The following is a 21607-nucleotide window of genomic DNA, read 5'->3' as shown; positions in this document are numbered from 1 at the left end:
GAAATTTTCAAGGAAGAAGACGTCAATCTAATGCCCGGCCAATAAAGTTAGCAGGGTAGATATCGAGAGGGTTCCCTTTCACCCCCAAGGCTGAGAAGTCAGCCATTCGAGACGCCTCTCAGATCTTGGACCTAACATCTGCTGGCCAACTGCGGAGCAGCTTCAGACGTCAGAGGCCGGGTTTTCAAACGGACCCACACCGCATATACTCTAGGGCCGCAGCAATCGAATCATGAAATCATGCCACACGCATTCTCGGAGGGCTTGGAGAAACCCGTGTTTTCTGGACTGGGACGAGCGAATCAAGGTCTTGGGCATGGGAACTGAGAGGCTACATGAAAGCATAGTCGTGGCGTCCACGAGTCAAGATTGTACACATACATGTAAACATTGAACAGCATTGAATGAAAGCGCCATCCCCAGTGTAGAATTGTCCAGCCCAAGGGCACGGGGGACCTGATGGACAGGGCTACCCCGAGGGGCCGAATCGACATTGCGCAGCAAGTCGTAGACGTCGGCGACGTTGCGATGCGCGAAGTGCTTTACCTATACGCATTGCACAGTCGGGAATCTGATAATCCAAGGCTGAATAACAAGGACCATGGTGCGTGACACGCCACTTGCATTGGAGAAGCAAATGTGGCTCTCGAGGTTCCCAAAATGAGTTTACGACGGCGTCACGAGGTATACCATAGTACTCAGGATGAAGCACCGATGCGCATGTTGAAGTGATGCTATCGACGTCCGTGCATTGGCGGCAACGTGCCAACCCCAGCTTTTTGAACGTACGGCTGTTTCGCGTCACCCCGAAACTATGCCATCCAAATGTCCAAATGCTGGCTCCCGAAGCTTGGAAGCCTGGTCTAGCCGTTTAATCAAGCCAGAGTTGAGTCTTGGTGGAAGGAAGGAACCGCTGAAAGCAATTTGAAGTCGCTGGTTATGCAAACGGGTTTCGGTTTACAGAAAGGTTCGTCGTCGGTATTGGTAATCTTGTGAATCGACTTGATGTGACGGCCTCAGAAATGCGGGCAGCTTGGACGCAGCTTCGCAGTCATCGACTTCTTCGCACAACCGTTCGCTCAAGTTGCTTGCTCGGAGCAATCTGCAGAATCTTGTTGCAGTTCAGTTGTCATTACCTTAAACCCCCAGGGAATGAAGCATGGGTTAAGACCGAAGCGAGACACCATAATTAGTAAATTTGGCATATCTAAGCGTAACAGTAGCGCCCGCAATGGAGTCCTCTGGGCTTAAAGGTTGTGGTTTGGTGGATCTCGATTCGAGGATGGGCTTATTCAGGTTGACCGAAGCTTCGAGGTTGCAAGTCAAGTCTGTGTTTAACTCGGCCTGGCAGGTATACTCAGAAACGGCACTGGCAAGGATGACACGTGGGCGTTCTTTGCCTTCGATAATGCATCGGCTGACGTATTGCGTATGGCGTTGTGAAGACGGGTTGTCGGTCGAAAATCGGCACAAAGCCCTGGCTCAGGACCATGCGATACTATACAGTACAATAGACGATGAAAAGCCAGCCAGCTCAGAGCTTACGGCGCCGCATTGAGAGGGCAGTGGTGGGTGGAAACACTTTATGTGAACGCTAGAGCGATGTTCGGAGCTTAATGGTCAGACCCGGAGGAGTCGCTGTCAGTAGCCTCATAGCGTACATAGCGTACCGAGGGCTCACTAAGCGATCTTTGCTCAAACTCCCCAGCCAGCGGATTTCGTCCTATCAGGAATAGATCAGAATCATACGCGAGTGATGCCGGGGGCCTGGGCTAGCTTCCGTCCGCTCTTGAAACTTCCAATTTGACTGGTGGGGATGATTTGACGATGCCGCCGAAAACCATCGGTATGTAATGAATATCGACCAGTCACAGCCAGGGCAATGGGAAATCTCGTCGAGAGCCCCGCATGTCTATCAGAATTTTTCTTCGACCTGTTGCGATGCTGTCTCCTGACGAGACTTGGGCCATTTGGCCGCCCATTGCAGTCGTTCTCTTAGGCCATTTTTTGATGAAGAGTAGCATTGATCGACAGGAAAAGCTCGACCAACCGGGACTCCACCTTTCATTTTAGTACGAACTTCAAAGTCACATGGGCGTATGCGTTACTGCAGCTCGGGCGGCGATAAACGTGCTCTAGCTGCACTAATGTGAGTCGTAGCAGCATGTCGGTACTTTGATAGTATGTAGCCAGTACGACTTGTGGCCCCGAGTGAGAAACCATCCACTCAGTACTGCAGGTGGCATACTTAAAATCCAACCGAGTCATCCCTGTCACCACAACCACGAGGTGCAACAGAACAAAGCGATGCAGATTTAGTTGCGAGTCTGCGACTGCTCGATGATGCGAGCGCATCGCCTTTGCTGGATACCTTGCAGGCTGCGACGGACGCTGCGCTGGTGCAAGTGGCACCAGAACTGATGCTAGCTGCCCTTCTGACTGAAATGCGGCAGCCACCGTTGTGAATCAACAGGCATTGCCGGCCCAGTCAGTGGTACACAAGTGCATGCTGTACCGTACGGTGATACTGTGCTTCCTGTGGGCAAACAGTCATCAACCGATATTTCAAAACGGGCTCCCGCTGTCCAATGCGCACCCATTCATTGTCCGGTGACAGGACCCTGCCCCCTTCCACGCACTGGACCAACCGGGGATCTGGGGGGTCTTGATCAATCTGACAACTTGTAGATCCAACTCAACAGGCCGCCGCATTCAAGGGCAATTTTTGGCTTGAAGAGGTGAGGAAGCAGGAGTAGACACCACCACTGCGTCAAAGCTGTCTCCTATTGAATTCGACTCGTGGAGCAAATGGTGTCTTCGGGATGCTGCCATCCACTCGTAAAGGTCGAAGGGGTGCAGGTGCAGACCCCTCAGGTGCAGACCCCTTGTTGGTACTGGTGCACTGCTAACGACGTTGCAATCTCTTGCTGAGCGCTTCATTTCAACAAATGCTGCGAGCACGGTCCACACGACCCTAGCAACAGCCGTTCGAAGCTTCAAGTTCAGTGCCAAGCAGGGGTTGCCCTTGTGTGGATGGTAAAGTAGCCGCCAGCTCGACACAGGTTGATGGACCAAGAAGAACCCTAACCTATAGACAAGGGAACTGAAGAAGCAGAAGCAGTCGCATATCATCGCCAGGTTTTGCAAACGTCTTGCCGACGAAGAGTCTCGTGTCGCTGTACTGTGTAGCGCAATGATGGTTCATGGTAATCCCATTTTATGGCGCCTACCGCACTTCGCAGCCAATTTTTATATAATGGGTGGGGCACACGCATGGATTGGCGGAGGGATTATGGACCCTTCTGACCCTGTCACGCCAAGGCGCATCCACAGTGGGGCGACCTGGACTCGCACTCCCTTTCAATCAATGTGAATGTTGGAAAGGAAAGAACCAGCAGCCAGCCCAAAGCCAAACAGCCTTTCGACAGTTGAACAACCCAGATCCACCCACCCCTGCCTTGTGTGTTATTACACATAATAAATAACACCCGGCAGCTGCTGCCCTTCGACACCTTCTCCATCCTTTCTTGTTCTACCTGACTCAAAAACCACGTCCTCCTCCCATTTTCCCACCTTGCCTCTCTGAATCTCACATCTAAACAAAGGATACCCCGTGAGGCTAGTTTAATCTCCCCTTTTTGTGATACCCCATATTCTTGATACCCATTCTTTCACTTCTTCACCCATTCACAATGGCCGACGCCCAGAAGCCCGTTGAGGTCCCTGAGACTGCGCCTACCGTCACCGAGGCTGCAGAGACGACGCCAGCGCCTGTTGAGAGCACTCCCGTCGCTACCGACGCTACCCCGGCAGTCGAGGAGACCAAGGCCACCGAGGCCCCGGCACCGGCCGAGGCTACTGCTGCCGAGACACCTGCGCCGGCTGAAGAGGTCAAGCCTGTGGAGGAGGGCACCCTAGAGCACAAGGCCGCTCCCGCAAGCTTCCCCAAGTGAGTAGTGAGGCCGAACCGCTTCCACGCGGCACCAGAGACTAACCATATACTTCACAGGAACTTGATCTACTCCAAGCAGCACTTCTGGTTCGGCACCGACGCTATTCCGTCTGAGAAGCTCGCAACCTACCTAAAGAGTGAAAAGGCGGCCGAGACTGCTCACCACGTTGTTTCTTGGGCTGCTCAGACCGGCCAGGGTCTGCTTTTCTTTGGCAAGGAGGCTGACAAGACGACGCCCCATGGCGCCATCCAACTGGTATGTCAAATGAGAGATACCGACCTGCTATTGAATGTCACTAATCCATTGCAGGCTGAGGCATCTGAGCCCACGACCGAGGGTGCCAACAAGTTCACCGTCGTCTCCAAAGGCCACAAGCACACCTTCAAGGCAGCCAACGCCGCCGACCGTGATAACTGGGTCGCCCAGCTAAAGCTCAAGATTGCGGAGGCCAAAGAGCTTGCTACCACCGTCACCGAGTCCGAGACTTACAAGAGCACCTTGGAAAGCTTCAAGCCTGCTAAGAAGGAGGAGAAGCCCGTCGCTCCCACCACTGAGGCGGTTGTTGAGACCCCTGCTGCCACCGAGGCTCCCAAGGAGGAGACTGCCGCCCCCGTTGAGGAGGCCAAGGAGGAGCCTAAGGAAGAGAAGAAGGAAGAGAAGAAAGAGGAACCTAAGCGTCGCTCGGCTTCCCGCAAGCGTGCTTCCATCTTCGGCAACTTGCTTGGCAAGAAGGAGGAGAAGGAAGTCAAGAAGCCCGAAGAGACTCCTGCCGCCGCCACTGAGGCTCCCGCTACTGTAGAGACACCTGCCGTTGAGCCCGTTGTTGCCACTGAGGCTCCTGTCGAACCTGTTGCTGCAACGGAGACCCCTGCGGTCGAGACTCCTGCTGCTGTTGAGGAGAGCAAGCCCCTCGAGTCTCCCAAGGAGAAGCCCATACCCACGAAGCGCTCCAGCATCTTTGGAAACCTGTCTTTTGGCCGAAAGAAGTCGGAGATTGCTGAGGCTGCCCCTGCTACTCCCGCAAAGGATACTGCCCCGGTCACTGAGACGGAGCCTGTCGCCGAGAACGCGCCAGTGATTCCTCAGGTTGAGACCTCTGAGCCCCTCAGTACTGAGGTTGCATCTCCCGCCAATGTCCCTACTGAAACCGTCGACGCTACTCCTGCCACTAATGGCGAGACCAAGAAGGAGATGAAGACCGACAAGCGCAAGTCTAGCTTGCCTTTCAACTTCGGAAAGAAGGAGAAGTCGGGCGCCTCTGATGAGGAGGGTGAAAAGGTCAAGTCGCCTCCCTTGTTCTCCAAGCTCCGTCAAACCATGAAGGGCAAGGCCAAGGCCGACAAGCCCGCCGAGAAGGTCGAGGATAAGCCCATTGAGGAGGAGACTCCTGCTGCCGCTGAGGCTCCCGCCAGCGAAGCTCCTGCCGCCGCTGAGGCCTCTGATGCCACCCCGGCCGCCGAGGAGTCGAAGGGACCTGCTGTTCCTGCTACTGCTCCCGTCACCGCTGCCGCATAGGACAGGACGTGGTGACGCTGCCACAAAGTGATTTGGCGTAACTTCAATCTATTGGCTGAAGTTACGGTGGAACGCGCCCGGCCATTCCTGGTTATTGTCACGGGAATGACTAGTGATTGTTCCAAGTTCACGGAGTGCTGTCAAGAACACGCAACAGGATTCCTACTTTGACGGTCTTTCATGATGTTTTTTTTGCAATTGGACGGGACATGGATCTGCATTTCCCAAGATACCCCGATGATTCCCCACCCACTGATCCATGGATTTTCTTATACGCTTTTTCTTTATGCATGTCTTGGTCGATGGCCAACCTCTTGTGCGGTCTTTTCCTTATGCTGATACCCAGTATACCCCAGCGAAGCAAATTTTCATAAAAACCGATCGGGTGAACGAGATAGAGACTTGGACGGAGGGAGAGTCATTCACTTAATAGCTAATAATACGAGTCTTGTTGTACTACAATCTGAAATATATATTTGTTGCTTGTTGATTATAAGTAGCCATGTTTTGCAAACCTGCCAGTATCCTGCTGCTAGGCAGCTAATATATCGACATGGTACTTCACAATCAGTGCCCAATAATCATACATATGAGATGGTTGATGTAAACAAACTGAGTGATCTATATAAGCTCAATTCCCGGGGCATTGTTACCCGGCATTCTCCTAAAGCCAGCTCATTGAACTACCGTGACAGGCATTGGCATCCTGTGTCCTGCCTCACGCCAAATAAATCACCTTACCCAGTGACTTTATCTTAGTCAGCTTCATACACGGGCTAATATTTCAAGTCAAGGGCAATGCCTGTACTTGCTGAAATGCCAGTCGCCGAGGCGGGTGGGAGATGCTTGGACGATCTAGATTCAGGGTTGCTTCTCTTTTTACCTCAGGGATACCCTCTGCCCTGTGTATTGAGAGCTTCGTACCCTCATCCCGACGCGTTGGGTCATAACGTCGATGTCCTGTTGTCAGTGCCCGATGTTGAACTGGTCTCCACTATAGTTGCGCAAAATACGCTGCAATGTGTATACCTCTTGGTAAGGACTTCATGAGCATGACGTTCTTTGGTGGTCTGTCGAGATGCTCTGTGGATGGTGTATCCGAGAAGATAGGATGGGACCTGTTTGACCAGATACACATTGCTTTTGAACACGGAAATGCTCGCAGAGCTATCTATGCTTTGGGTTCGCTTGAGTTGCTGGACTAAGGATACTACTGTCACTGACAACAGTCCTGGATTTCCACATACCTGGTGTTTTCGACGATGGTAGTGTGATAATGAGGGTTGATGGTCTCCGATAGGAGCTCGATTAGGTCTCACCTTCCTCGGTTCTGATTCGGCATACTTACCGGCCGTGGCATTTCCCTTGACTTAAAGTTGGTATTTTCTTGGTGGGAAAGTGATGTTGGATATTGCTAGTATCATGCTTGTGGGGAAAACAGATACTGGCATTACCCTATCGAAATGTAATAGCAAGCACTGACGGCCTCCTTTGAGAAACATGAGAGGCAAAAAGTAAAAATATAAGCGCATGGATTATACGACCTAACCACATAGCATGGATACTTAGCGGGCGTTAATAGGACATATACACAACTTCATGTAAATAAATTTACACAAACGAGCTCATATAACTCGCCTGAGTTACTGAAGAGTAATTGAGCATTATACGTCTTACAATATAGCATAATTATGATGAGAGGGTAAGTAGTTATTCTATGTATGTAATTCAACTTACCAACAACACCGCGTGGTGCTTAAAACTTCGGGATTATTGAAAATACCTAAAGGCACGCGCAAAAAAGATGGTCAAGCTATAACAATTCCTTATCTAGACGGTTGAGATGCTATTTCAGGGCCCCATAGTACTTAAGGGTGCTTTGAGCTGTAGTTATATATCAGTCTTCAGCTGTCAGACCCCTATTCCCGAAGTGTCAACTAGACACAAACTGAAACGTAGCAATACGTCTGACCAGCAATCTCAACTCAGTCCGAAGCTAGAGAAAATTTCACTGAGCCTGATGGGTATAAAAATGCACCGGTAGCTGCATGGCTCTCTTCGGAGTCGACTACAAATACCAAATGGACTAAGAGACCAAAGATTCGAGGTCGGATATGGTGCTGGTGTTGATAGACACATCTACAATGTCCTCTTCAATGACCTACATCCGAGCACATTAACCTGTTAACTAGAAGGAATAGACAACAGAACGTGACTTGAAGATGCTCAGAATTTGCGTATAGTTTATCATAGAGCGATATACACGGTACATGGCAAAAACATACTCATTTGAGTTGAACTGTCTACCCTTTGTAAACATTCGGCTAGAGCTCGACACATGATTGAAACTCAGAACATTTATGTCCTCTAGGGCAGCTATTTCTATACAAGATAAATAGGTATGGAAGACCTTAGTGGATTCCATATCTTCATAGGTATAATCTACTCATTATAACTGCCCAAATGGTCTGTATTGATTTAAAAATCTGTTAAGGCCTGTCGTAGATTGGCCAAGTAGAGATTCTGCAAGCTGGAAAAGCCACTCTCAGTGACATATGGATATATGGATACCCCAGGGTGTTATATACATTTGTACTACGTCTAAAACCAGCGGAGTTCCATTGAGCATTTGTTCCTTCGTATGGTCATGAGTATATATGCCTGCCAGAGGGGGTGGGCTAGGGTCTTTTACAGGGTTGAGAGGTTAGTTAGTTGGCTATTCTGAAGTCGGTACTTCGACATTCTTGACCCTGAAATTCCTGACTTCTGATCAACAAGTATTTTACTAAACACAAGAGAATCAGGTCATCTACTTCACTTGGAATAACTATTTCCTCAAACCTGTTCTGTTCACCTGCCTCTCTAAGCATTAATCTTCCCCTCTTAGCCCATAGTCTATATCAAAGTAGCACAGTCACTCTAGTTCTGTAACCTCTTCGCTGGTTTCATCAACGCCTCGTTCTGGCAATAAGGCCTAATAAAGCATCAGGCGGCGTTGTGCTATGGTAATCTCAACAGAGTAACATGTTCCACTTCTTCGAATTTGTGAACCAGGGATGGTTGGGACATACCTCGGCAGGGTTCTCCAAGGCGTTCCGCTATGTCAGAGATATCAGCAATCTTATGATTCAGTCACACTTTTATCAGATGGGCTCAAGCCGGGTTTACTCGTCCAAGGCAGGAAACTTCGCCGAAGTATCCCCCAAATGCCTCAGCCGGGGGCGTTGTTGATTAGAGGAAATTCCATGGCATTTCTGTCTGTGCAACGAAATTTCGAAGGACCAGAGCTGGAGCAAGTGTCACCAAAAACTCTAGCACCTGAAGTAGGATGCTATTCCTCCTGGCTGTAATACGGAACAGGCCATGAAGATTTGGGAGGAACCTTGATAGGAGCTTCCACTCCCAATGCCAAGGTGGAAACTGCATATTGTGAGATTCTGTATCTCTCTATCTTGTAGGCCTTTCAGCCAGTACGTGTGCTAGTGAGGTTGAGGACGCTCTCATCCTATAACGCCAATCCATGCAATGTTAAGTCTACCACCTCGGTACGTCGTTAAACCCACCAGAATAGAAGAAATTCCGGAAATCATAAACTGCTTTCTATCCGCCCTATCCTATAAATTGCAAAAGGCATCGGGTATTATAAAGTGCTGTTTCTTATTTTGTTTGTGGTTTTTATTCAGCGGAAGTCATTCGTAATGAAGATTCCGAGTGGTGATATTCCGGAGTAGGTGTTTTAGTCCTGGTGTTCGAGCAGAGTCAGGACCGGGACATCGCCCAACTTCTTGCGGCCATTCAGTGGTGTTATCTCAATCATGAAGAGATATCCAAGCAGCTTCCCACCGAGCTGGCTGATAAGCGACCCTGCAGCGGCAGCAGATCCCCCTGGGATACGAAGTTAGTCTACAACAAAAGCGAGGTCTACTCGAGCATATAATCAAATGTGTGACGTCCTGAGATGAAGAAAATAGTCCTGGCTTGCTGACACTCGCCATAAACGTAAGAGCTATTTAGTGTGAGGCTTCCGCTCACCGTGAGGTGAACTCGGAACAATGTGCGAAATGAGTGTTTGAAACTGGGAATGAACCTATTCCCGCGCGAAAAGTGATCGAAGGAGCTTTCAACGCAACAATTAGGAACAAAAGCGGATCCATGGAAGTTAGTAGGTGCTTCAACCCTACACCATAACACGACCTTTCTATGTTATGCATGCGGAAGGACACGAGCAAAACAGATAATGACAACAGCATGGCACACGGCTGGCGAGGCTTACCTGTTGCAATGATATCATCCACCACCAGAACGGTCTGGCCGGGTTTGATAGCATCAGATTGCATCTGGAAATAATCTGCACCGTATTCCTTCTCGTAAGATGCCGTGACGCAGGGGCCGGGCATTTTGCCCTGCTTCCGAACCGGAACGAAAGCACAGTTGAGGCGCAATGCTAGTGTGGGACCAAAGAGGAAGCCGCGGGCGTCGAGGCCGACGATGACATCGGGAATGGTACCTATCGACTCCTTGATCTGAAGCTCAAGGACTCGAAGCAGGGCTTCGAAGGTGGTGGAGTCCTTGAAGATGGGCAGGATGTCGATGAAGTCTATGCCGGGAATGGGGAAGTCGGGGAATTGTCGCAGGGCAGAGAGGACGCGCTTCTTGATCTCTTCACGGTTGGTCGCGTCATCTACCGATTGACGGGCGAGTTCGGCGGGACCGGAGGCGGAGGAGGTGGGCTGTCTTCTCGTGGCATTGGGATCTGTTGAGGCTGTTGCCGTTCCTGGTTGAGATGCAACTGCGCTGTCGGAGGGACCTGGGCGCTCATTGTGAAGAGGAAAGGAGAAGAAGAGGGAGGTGTGAGAAGGTGGCCCAGATCGATATCTGTACTGTCTAAGAAAATTTTCGGGGTGTGGTACGAAAAGGGCCGGGAGGGGAGTAGAACGAGGAGGGCAGGACAACTGTCAGGTAAAGCAAGCAGATGCAGGCAAGACAGCCACTTTCTGACAAGACAGTGGTGGTAAACCTAGCGAGACGTGACGAGGCAGGCAGCAGGCAGTGAGCAGGTAGTGCAGGCAGTCCAACAAAGGCAAGTGTGACGAGCGAGCGAAAAAGCGAAAAAGCAAAAATGCATACAAGTGTGTCCGGATAAGGGAAGGGATGCTTAGCAACGAGAGGTCGGGTCACTCAGGGTGGACCTTTCGGAGAGTGGGATGGCGATATTTGTGCGACTATCGAGTATCAACAAGGGGCGGGGCAGATTGGAAAAACTTCCATCTCACTACAAAGTACTATCGCGTCCTTATCGGCCACATAAGCAACTATCAACAACTTTACCCCTCCAACCCTTCTTCCCTGGGCCCAATGCCGCCCTCTGTACCTCTGCGCTCTACCTTTGATAGGCAGGCAACCACCCCCAGCTTATGCCACCAGGTCAAACTTGGACCATCATGCCTGCAATATTGGTCGTCTTGAAAAACCCTCGTGGGTCTCATCCGCCGGACTCCTCAAGCTCCTCAATGGCATGATGCATGATTCTACGGCCTCGTCGCCTCTTTGGTCAGGTAATAACTAAGACAAATGGCGACCCCTCTTGGGAGCAGAGGTGGGCTTTGCAGGGGTCTTGCAGCATTCAACCCCACCATCTTTGTGATCCGCCATGCCGAACGAGACCTAAAATGATGCAGCCACCATGCAGCCCAAGCAGCCACCACCTTCTCAGCAAGGATGCAGTTGGTATCGTCCGGCGGTCCTTTTAAGCAGTTGTCAAGCTGCTATAATCCAGGGTGTTGATATTTTCGAGCTCGTTAATAGCAGTCGTCGGGGAGGCGGTAAGGTACTCTGCAACGCGCCCCGACTTGCCTACAACGTTTACTGCTTTATATCTCTAGGTACGCATGGAGTCTGTGTATACTTGTAAGATTTCGAGAGTCGACGGAGTCAAGCAACCCTCAACGGCTCCAAGAACAGAGATGCTAAGTACCCGAAGTGGTTAGTACCGCTAGTCTTTTCCTTGCGTGACCCAATACTGAGCTAATGAGCAACGGTAATAGTGACACCAACCCGGGTCTTGGGCTACTTGAACGATGTATGTCAAATGTGACCGAATCCGGCCCGTCACATTCAGGTACACCCTTCACGGTATTTCGTATTCATCAATCCGAAGTTGGCTCAAGATTTCGGTCAAACACCGTCAATTCAAGCTGTCAACGGAACTCTGCATTCTATGATGTCGGCTCGACGATTGATTCTAATTCTCCGGTATTTTCAGACTCGCTCAAGAGTCTAGACTCCGGGATGCTTTTACCCGTCAACTACCAGATTCAAAGGTGACTTTAGACGAGGGGCCATTCCTTCCTGTCTGCTTCGAATGTCTCGTTTCTCCGATTTCCCCATCACAGACTGTTTTAATCTCTTCCAAAGTGGCCGGCCCCCACATCAAACATGCATGTCACCAGCGTACAAAGCACCAACTTGCCCGAAACTACCAAGTTCAAAAATACAATTCGACCCGGTGCTCAAGGTCTCTTCCAGAAACTTTTGTGCATGGTCTATCAAGGTGATGTATGCCGTTTCGTGACTGGTCAGACATGCCCAGCATCGCACGGTTTGCATCTCATTCTGAAGTTGAGAATCTTGACCTTCGCCCAGACTATTTGTTGAGAAGCAAAGCTTATGATCCAGTTGAGCTCGTAACTGATACTTGTTATCACCTTCGCCTACTCGTGTATGTAGGATCGATTGCTCGTTGGCTGTTTCTACTCGCCATCTCATTAACGAACGTGGGGCTCGACACTCAAAATTGCGCCTCATCACCTCTCGTCAAATGGCGTTCCCCGGTTTGAGTCGGTTAGAAATCTGACACAAACTTCTCTCTTCTCATGCAGGCATCGAGACCCAGCACTGCAACCACACCTGCTGTACTCACTCACACTTGGAGGTGACAGCAGTTGTGCGAGTGAAGCAGGCGCTTACCGTCACTCAAAATCCGTCGGCGCCGCGGACAATTTCCGGATGAAAAACCACATTAATTGATACAACTCATTGGGACATCTGGTAACAAACTTGACAAGTACTTGGCTGATTTAGGATCAATAATCATTTCCGAATCACTGCCGAAGACTATCACTCGTCTTGCAGTCGATCGATTGGCAACGCCAACACGAGGATTCATGCGTGCTTCTTCCTAGAGCACCTGCAGACGTGGTTCAATACTGAATTCTTTCGAACCTGCACCTTCTCGAATTCGGTTCCCCAGCACTCGCTTGAGTCATCTTGACAAGTCAAGACTGGGCTTCTTTCCAATGATCCCGACAACGACCCCGAAGTAAAGTCGTGACTGAGCCAGCCCAGCGGTGCCGGATGCCGTTCTAGCCCTTCCCACCCTGTAACTCGGCTTACTCGAATAGGCAAAGTTCTCCTGCCTATCACGACTTTCGTTGACATTAGCAAACGTCGCAACACGCCTATACTTATGCTTGGTACTGTCTCTTTACAAGCGGCATCGGCGTCTTGACTCACTTCGATTTTGCTTTCGCGGCCCGACGTCCGAAGTGTAGCCCCTTCGTACCACTCTCACCCGCCCTCTCTTATCTGGGGTCCTTGCTGGTTCTATTGATATCGGCGACGGAGATTACCATCATGGCAGCTGCCTGGTCTCTCACCTTACATGAGAAAATGGCTCGTTGAAAGATTTTCTGCATTAGTGGCAGGCTTAAACCCACTATGCAGAGGCCGTTAGCCCGACCCCCAACCATGCAAGTTGGGCGCGAGAGTTGGTCTTGCATACTCGGTCGTTTCAGGATACTAACCTCCATGAAATATATAAGTGGCCTCGTTGAGTATCCATCCCGATCATGAGGAGACCCCGGACTACGAGTCAGGTCGTTGCTCACCGCCAGTCTTGCGTGACTGCCACGCATTCTCGGTGGCCATATCGTCGACCGCAAGGCTGAGAGTAACTCCACGTAAATACGGAAACAGCAATATGGAGGCAGCATTGAAAGAGTATATCTGAGGACGGACTACGCAACAGTGGATATAGCCTGCACCAGTGGGTATAACGCGCTCAAGCGGGTATTGTTCGAGTGGTTGTCAGCGCAGCCTTGCCATTTTGTGACGTCCTATTTGAACATGCATCTTGTCGATCTCTCCGCTTTCTCCTGACTGCCGCCGGGGTGAAGTCGTGGAGCTCACTTCGAATGTGCATACTTACCGAGCTCCACGTAAAAAATTAACAACTGAAAGACGATACTGTGTGTAGCACCACTACAGGCATTATGTAGTAGCATATTTCGAAGGGATCTTCAGTACCTCAGTAGCCAGCTCTGTCCGGTGGCAGATGCCACAAACCGGTTCAGAAAAAGGTTGGGCAGCATGATGCAGTCAGCCGTATCTGCAATTCGGGGCAATCTGGAGCGGCTTCCATTTGCTACCGGTCTTGCAGGCGACACTCGATCGTCTTGCATCGGTCAAGGCTAGCTGGCCGCCTCTCGGAGATGCTATCCAAGATAAGTCGTGCGACCTCGCGACAGACCATTGAAGAATGGCGTCGAATGTGCTCCGCGAACCTGTGCTAACACCGGGCCAAGCCATGGCGCTTTCGTGAAGGGTGTCTATATCATGCTAACCGATTCCCACCACTGAACGACTCGTCCATCAAGTGCTGCGTTGGTCTCTGCGGGTACCAATGTAATATGTTGTGCGTCACGCATCTTCTAGACATCTTCGCTTTTGTACAACGAAGCAGGAGCAGCAGCAGCAGTAGCAGCAACAGGAATGACTTCGCATCGGTCATGCAGGTCGTGCGTCCTTGTGCCCTCTCCCCCAATGAATACAATTGCATAGCGCGGCTGGTAAGGGCCGGGAGATAAAGCACAGGCTTCCATCATTCATATCACTCCGATCTACGCCACAACAAAACCAACACGAACAAAGCAGCAGCGTAACCGGGCAACCATACAGTTCCGGGTTTCTACAATCGCAGTTGGAATTCAAAAATCTGTAGCACTCCGGGGATTCTATGAGAAATTCTGAAAGGGGTATCTATCATCCATTCCCGTGTCGGGCAGCTTTACAGTATAACCAAACGAAGGAAACTCGAAACACGCCAAGGAAATTCGCAGCCCCAGAGGCTGCCTCATCGAGCAGTCCGAAAACGACCCTGCTATCATTAATCATTCCTGCCCACCTCATCTTGCAGCGTTGAAGCCTGATAACGGGTATCACAGACTCAACGGCAAATCTCGTTACTTCTCCGCCCAACATTTCATCGCGCAAGCACCAGGCCAAGCGTTGGGACTCCCCGATCGATGAACATTCACAGATCGCAATCTCTGTCTAATGAAAGTGCAACCGAATGATGGAGAACAGCATATTCTGTAGCACATGTAACATGACAGCCACACTCGTAGGTAGCAGTTCCGGCCAGACGGTGAAGTCCAGCTTGCCTTCGATGCCGGCATTGACGCCAAAACACCACTTGATCAAGCCCCGGAGCACGAGGGTCGCAGTCAGCTCGCACGCCCATGTGATGCTGGACGCGTAGAAGGTAAGCCCGAAATCGTATTCTTCGCCATCGTCGAAGGCGAAATAGGGGTACACGTGCTTGTTGGCACCGAAGTGGAGTACCAGGATGCTACCCAGGAAGGCCAGCATACTCACGTTCTCGGCCAGGAAGCGGATGAACACATCGCGGATGCGGAGCTTTTGGTACGCGGCGTAGGATTGCGCGGTAAGGCCCAGGAAGCAGAGGATGCGATGGTAGGTCGCTGTCATGGTGATGGGCGTCAGGATGATGAGAGAGCTGGATGAGAGGATTTGAAGCATTATGAATTGAGAGGGCGACCGGAGGCGTGCGTATAGGGCTCGCACGTAGGTTTGGTAGGTCAGCATGAAATATCTACAGGTGACGTTAGTTTTCAGTAGTCTTCAGGAGGAGCAGTTGTCAACGGCCCAGTTGTTGTTAGCCAATACTTACAGCTTGAAGATCCAGCTCAGGGGATAGCTCCCGACTCTCTCCCCTTCGCTCACACCGAGGATCCAGCCGGTCAGAGCATCGAGCAAATGCACAGTCACAACCCAGCTGTAGACGTAGATGATGGTCTCCAAGTTGTTGTGTGGCAGGGTCCGTAGATAGATCTCGGCATACGCCTCTCCTATCAAGTAGGCTAGGAGACCCACGGTCAGAGCGAGACAGAACCACACGAAGCGCACGAAGCTTGCTGGCAACCATCGGCCCCGCATAAAGGCGGGCACCCGGTTCTGCGCGTCACTACTAATCTGCAAAGAGGCATTGAGGTCAAAGGAGCTGTTGTTCAGCCCGTTCCGGCGACGCGTATTCCGACTCGACAGTGTCTCGGTTTCACCCGTCCACCACGAGGACGTGAAGATGCGCTGGGTTTCCGATAGGGAGTGGCGCAGGCCCAGGTGTCTCTCGTGCATCATCATGATGCAGAAGGCGATAGCCACAGGCATTGCCATGATGATAAAAGTCCAGGAGATCCAGGCCGTGTTGTGGATGGTCAGCCATTTGAGCTCGGGCACCATATAAACAGGTATCGGGGCGGCGATGCTGATGATGGCAATCAGCGACACCGTCAAGGGAAAGCCCAGCGTCGACGGCCACCAGTTCAGGCTGTACAGGTTGAAGACCTTGGTGATCCATATCAAGGCCGTCACATTGTAGAAGCCATAGTATACGAAGAGGAAGAACCAGAAGTTGACCTGTACGCGCGCCGATCCGTGGCCAGGGGCGCGATGGTCGATGGGCGACTCGGGGTTTGTGGAGTCGGGGTCGCCCTCTCGTAGCTGGTACTTGGGAATCGGGATCGCGCACCATGCCACTGCCTAATTCGAGACTCTGTCAGCCTCTGGCCCCAATGATTCCAATGCCTCATCTCCCAGATTTGGCATTTCCCCAAGGAAGAAACAAACTCACCAAAGCAGCCGGCAAGAAAACCAACACCCCCCAACGACTCCACCAACTCTCCACCACCCTCTTCACCGCACTTTGTTTCGGCGCAACCCAAAGATCCTGCACCTGCCTCCCAAACTTCCGACACACACGCGAAGTCCAAAGCTCGTCCTCATCTTCATCGCTGTCATAACCATCCTCATCCGCGTCGTCTCCCAGCCCAGCCGTGATCAAAGCTCCATATCCGACGTGTACGCTGCCCCGTCCCCCACTCGCCAGCAGGCCCAGCTGCGATCCGCCGCTCGACCGCCGCGCTCGCCCTTGTCGTGGTACGGCACGGAACCGGCCCAAAAGAGGCGACGCATCGGCGTGGTGCTGACGCGCGGTGCGTGAGGTTTCCGTGCCCGGGATGAAGGGGAAGAAGTCGGGCATTGTTTTTTTCTTTCTTTTTTCTTTCTGTTCTCCTTCGTTTGCGGATAAGGAACCGGTCGTGTAGCGAGCCTACATGGTGTGTGTGGGCGTTTTCGTGTGACGGTTGCAAAAGCTCAAGTGGTGCAAGGTATTCGTTTACTGACCTTGACTTCTAAGTGATTCGGGAGACAGTTTGAAAGTCATCGTGGGATATGAGAAGTAGAGATAGGAATTCGGACAGGGAAAGCTGGGCTCGTGACTAACTGACCGCTGCCGAAATCGAACGGTTCAAGGATCCCAGAGCTTTGGCGCGAATGACGCTAGTAGTGCAGGGAGCGACCCCTGTTGCCGTTTACACCCTTGAGACCCGTGAGATTTGCGGGGCGCCGTTGCATACTCTATCGCTGTGGCGGCTGCATCAAGGCCTTTCTTTGAACTCGACAGGTTGAGGTCCCAATGCGGATGTCTCACATGAATAATCCGTTTCTTCGACTAAGAGCAGTGTTAAGGGAGGGCGTTTCAGCTACGACAAGCTAGGTCGATCTCACCATGCAGAAGTATGACCGTTGCCTTTGCGTCTATGCCGAATGACCTGCATGCAAGTGCCGGATAACTATAGTAGCTCTCTGCTATGTAAGCTCATGCACTGGTGATTATCTCAAATTGGAATCGCCAAGCAAGCGCATGATAGATACTCTTATCTTTCAAGTTCAATCGCATATACGAGGGGTTGCACTGTGGCATCTAACTCGGCCACAATACTGTCAAGTAGTCCCGCTCAAATCTCTCGATACGTGTCCTCGACTTTGGGATATCCTGCTCGGGTTTTGTTTCCGTTTCTTTCCATGAGCGAAGCTTCTTCGTGAGTGCCACGTGCACCCCTGCTTAAGGTATTGACAACCAGTGCACTCGAGTACTCTTTACTCTTGTGTTTGGTTAGTTAATTATAGAACCATTCTTGAGGACGAGTCCGTAAAAATCCGATTGCGGACTGCATAGTACGGATCGAGATGAACAATGAATGGCCTTGTGCGGTGTGGATAGCGATTAAGCTCACGAGTACCGATTTGACTTGGATAGTGGGGGTTCCCGAGTGTGGCTAGGGGCTGTGGCTTCTCGTCAAAATCGTTGCGCCCAGAGGAAACCCCACTATCGTGATATCTACAACGCCACCGCTCGAAACCAGGAAATTGCAGTTCACGGGATTGTCGATTAGCCTACTAGGAGCTTGATAACTTTATCCGAGGGTTACGATCAGCAAGCATGACTCCTCGAGCAGGGTCCTGGGAAATTCTCCTAAAAGACCTCATGGAGCTCCAGCTTGGCCAGATCAACCTTCTGCTAGCTATGTATCCTGATTCTGCAACAGTCGAAGACACCTCGCGACCAATGCTCGATGAGCTGGAAGAATGGTGCAATAACACCTTGACTCACACACCCAGTGTTTCTCCCAGTGTATCCATGCTACTCAACCTCGCCCTGTCAGACGGAAGCCAGGAGCCAGCACCAGCGCATTCTTTGCATCTGGATCTCTCGGTGCCATTGGCCTATCGGGTTGAAGACTCGGGACCTCCCAGTGAGCCACCAAATACAAAAGTTCGGATACAACAGCCGGCCTGGATGAGCAAAGCAGAAGCATCACGACTCGCAGCTGAGATTCCTGAGGACGAAGACCTGTTCGCCATCATCGAGCACATCAAAGACGCTGTCACCAAACACATCGAGTCCTCGCAAACACTGCAGGAAGCAGCTTCCCTGGCAAGCGAGCCACTTATACGAGTATGGTTCTACTTCCCATCCATCAGCACCCGCGCCAAGCGAGACGATCTGATCAACCACGCGCCTGGCTACGGCCTCACGGGCTTCCTCTTAGCTGGCAAGCCCGGGCTGCTTTGCCTCGAGGGTGGATCTAACGCTATTGATGATTACATGAAGTTCATCAAAACCGAGAGTTGGGGAGACATACCGGCGGCTCAAAAAAAGGTCAGTGAGAGGTATCGGCAGACCGGTACTGGAGTGAAGCGGACTTTTCCCGACATGCAGGAGATCACTGATCATGTTGGCGAGAGACGAGGCGAGAGAGCTAATCGGGGGGATATGAAGGCTTTGGAGAGCTGGCTTGGGGCTAGAGGATTGGGAGAAGCTTTTGCGAAGGTCATCATGTGAATTGGGGTCGTGACTGCAGATGACAAGGGGCTCATCTTCCTGCTCGCTCAAACGAAACTGGAGAGGAATCGAGAGCGATTCTGCTTGGCTGCGCAGCCGTGCCTGCGTACAGGTTCAAAATTGGCTGTGATCTCGAATGCCGAGGTCCTTGTGAAACGTGAAAATTGGATGATGAACCACTGCATATGCAGACACGATAGTCTCACGACTACTGAGATTGCAAGATCGATACGAACTTTGAAGATGTCAAGCAGCTTGAAGTTGGTAATTAGAGTTGAGGCTTACTGATTCTCAAGCAGTAATGATTCGATGCGAAATGAAAGATGTCAAGTAATTTGAAGTTGGTAATTAGAGTTGAGGCTTACTGATCTCTTTCACCATGGAAGTCCCCTAGAAGTGCAACGGCAACCCTTGGGCAACTCTTCCGATCGTCGTCAGCAGAGAATGTCACACATCTCGCCGTATATGAAGCTTTGAACAAAGCTCAAGGAATTCGATGATTATCAGCGACCTCTCTATTCCGCTTGAACCGGCACGATTCGACATTTGGAATCTCCAACAATGACCACCCAGTACCTCTCCACAACCGAAGGCACCATCCCTTTCACTTACCCCTCGCTTCCCCCGACCAAGCTCTGCTCCACCTGGTACCGCATCGTCGGCGACCTCAAATCCGGCATCCGGCCCCTCGTAACCCTCCATGGCGGCCCCGGCGCAAGCCACGCCTACCTCAAGCCGCTCTTCGACGCCCTCTCCACCAACACGGGGCGGCCAATCGTCTACTACGACCAGATAGGCACAGGCAAAAGCACGCATTTCCGGGAAAAGCGGCTGGATACCTCTTTCTGGACCATCCCGCTCTTCATGGCCGAGCTGGATAACCTCGTCTCGCATCTCGGGATAGCGGGGGACTTTGACTTGTACGGACACAGCTGGGGGGCTATGCTTGCGCTTCCGTATGCAGTATGGTCGGAGCGCAAAGCGGTCGGGTTGAATAAGTTGATCCTTGCGAGCGGGCCGGCGACCATGGCGTTGTTTGAGAAGGCAGGACGGGAATTATTGGGTAGATTGCCGGAGGAGGTGCAGAGGACGATTGAGAAATATGAGAAGTCGAAAGATTACGAGAATGAGGAATACAAGGAGGCAATTGGAGTATATTACAAGGCGTACCTGTGCCAGCTTGAGGAGTGGCCGAAGGAGTTGGACGAGGCGATGGCGTGGCTTGAGAGAGATGATACAGTTTATTTTACTATGAATGGGCCGAGCGAGTTGACGGTTGTGGGGAGTTTGAAAAGTGAGTTCTTGCATCTGCTCACGGCGATGTGGTGTGGTCAGGGGATCGATCGAGTCGAAATATTTTGTTTCTTCCATGCTGACTACGGGCAAACATAGCATACAACACCATTGAGGAGGCCAAGCGCGTCAAGGTGCCTACCCTGCTCATCAATGGTGAAAACGACGAGGTGCAGGATGAGTGTGTCGAACCGTGGTTTCGGTCCATTCCCAAGGTGAAATGGGTTCGGTTGGATCGTGGCACGCACATGGTTCACTTGGAGCAGCCTGAGAAATACGCTGCTCTTGTGTCCGGATTTCTCGACGACGCGTAAACCCGAATTGTTATGTGAGGAAGTGCGGTCTGGTCAGCTATACCTGCCGTGGAAAGGGGCTGGAAGGTGAAGAGGCAAGGGGGTAGTCAGGCAGGGAGAGGACGAGTTTAATATGGCGTTGGCTGGGCGGACTTATGCCACTTGGTCAAGTTGATTGATGACGCTCATTGCCCACAATATTTGAAGCTCTGATTAATGCATTTTGTATCATGAAACCCGCACTGATACTCTGGATACTTCAAATGAGACCTACTACACTTGTTCCAACCCACGCTCCCTCCCCCCTCCGCCGGGGCGCCAGCTTTCGTGGGCAGGATTCGGGGTTGTCTAGACAAGGGTCGTTCTGGTTGATAGGCTGCGTAAGTGTTCGATATAAGGAACGAACGCTTTTCTATCTTCGCCCGGTTTTGTGAAGACTAGCACAAGTCTTAGCAGCCATAGTATATATATAAAAGCCCGGGGCTCCGAGTGGATGAGTGAGGAAAAGGAGGTCCCGGCTGCCCTCCTCGGCCACTGGAGGAAGAGATGGCTCACCGGAGCAGAGCATCACGATCGCCAGCGACGCGCTATCGCTGAGGAACCGGAGGGCCCTTCGATGCAGATACCGAAAGGGGGCAAGTACTTCGGCCTGAACCGACTGGAGGCGTCTACGCTGTGCCAGATCAGGACGGAAAAAATAGGACTAGCAGCCTTCTTATTCAAGACAGGGGCTTTTGGCGTGTACTCGCCGCTATGCAGCTGTGGCGACGCCCCTGAGACGGCAGAGCACGTAATCCTCTTTTGCGGGCTGTTGGAAGGACCGAGGGAACGATTACGGGCCGCTATCGCACCACGGCCACTATACTCTCGCAGAGACCTCGCAACGGCAACAGGAGAACCAGTAGTTAGTGGGACTATTGTAAGGTGGCTGCTAGGGACGGGTCGGACAGCTTCAAGGCCCAAATAGCATCGATCTTCTCAGGGGGGACTTAGTTGGTAGGTTGAGAACCAACGTAGTATGGTAGTGAACGCAACGCAGTCGCCAATAGGGCGAACCGACGACGCAGCGT

General features: G+C 51.4%; 5 protein-coding genes across 5 annotated transcripts; 3 read left to right on the top strand and 2 right to left on the bottom strand.

Moving 5' to 3' along the window:
- The first annotated feature begins 3562 nt into the window (after window positions 1–3562).
- Window positions 3563–5598, top strand: BCR38DRAFT_124606 (Pleckstrin homology domain-containing protein). Its single transcript, XM_040853502.1, has 3 exons — window positions 3563–3949; window positions 4010–4208; window positions 4263–5598. The coding sequence occupies exons 1-3, from the start codon at window positions 3693–3695 to the stop codon at window positions 5466–5468; spliced, it is 1662 nt and encodes a 553-aa protein (XP_040709611.1). The 5' UTR covers window positions 3563–3692; the 3' UTR covers window positions 5469–5598.
- Window positions 5599–9496: 3898 nt separating this feature from the next.
- Window positions 9497–10273, bottom strand: BCR38DRAFT_452378 (phosphoribosyltransferase-like protein; the record flags this gene model as incomplete). Its single annotated transcript, XM_040861516.1, has 1 exon — window positions 9497–10273. A coding segment is annotated over one exon (777 nt), but the record flags the coding sequence as incomplete, so codon positions are not given.
- A 4525-nt stretch (window positions 10274–14798) lies between these two features.
- Window positions 14799–16806, bottom strand: BCR38DRAFT_356832 (uncharacterized protein; the record flags this gene model as incomplete). Its single annotated transcript, XM_040857053.1, has 3 exons — window positions 14799–15360; window positions 15439–16307; window positions 16399–16806. The coding sequence occupies 3 exons, from the start codon at window positions 16804–16806 to the stop codon at window positions 14799–14801; spliced, it is 1839 nt and encodes a 612-aa protein (XP_040709609.1).
- Window positions 16807–17334: 528 nt separating this feature from the next.
- BCR38DRAFT_461976 (uncharacterized protein) lies at window positions 17335–18951 on the top strand (the record flags this gene model as incomplete). Its single annotated transcript, XM_040862592.1, has 2 exons — window positions 17335–17350; window positions 18065–18951. The coding sequence occupies 2 exons, from the start codon at window positions 17335–17337 to the stop codon at window positions 18949–18951; spliced, it is 903 nt and encodes a 300-aa protein (XP_040709608.1).
- Window positions 18952–19512: 561 nt separating this feature from the next.
- BCR38DRAFT_461975 (Alpha/Beta hydrolase protein) lies at window positions 19513–20558 on the top strand (the record flags this gene model as incomplete). Its single annotated transcript, XM_040862591.1, has 2 exons — window positions 19513–20245; window positions 20344–20558. 2 exons carry the CDS (start codon window positions 19513–19515, stop codon window positions 20556–20558), a joined length of 948 nt encoding a protein of 315 aa, XP_040709607.1.
- Between the last annotated feature and the right edge of the window lie 1049 nt (window positions 20559–21607).

The sequence above is a fragment of the Pseudomassariella vexata genome (genome assembly GCF_002105095.1).
Source record: "Pseudomassariella vexata strain CBS 129021 chromosome Unknown BCR38scaffold_27, whole genome shotgun sequence".
NCBI lineage: Eukaryota > Fungi > Ascomycota > Sordariomycetes > Amphisphaeriales > Pseudomassariaceae > Pseudomassariella > Pseudomassariella vexata.
This window is presented reverse-complemented; position numbering and strand designations above follow the sequence as displayed.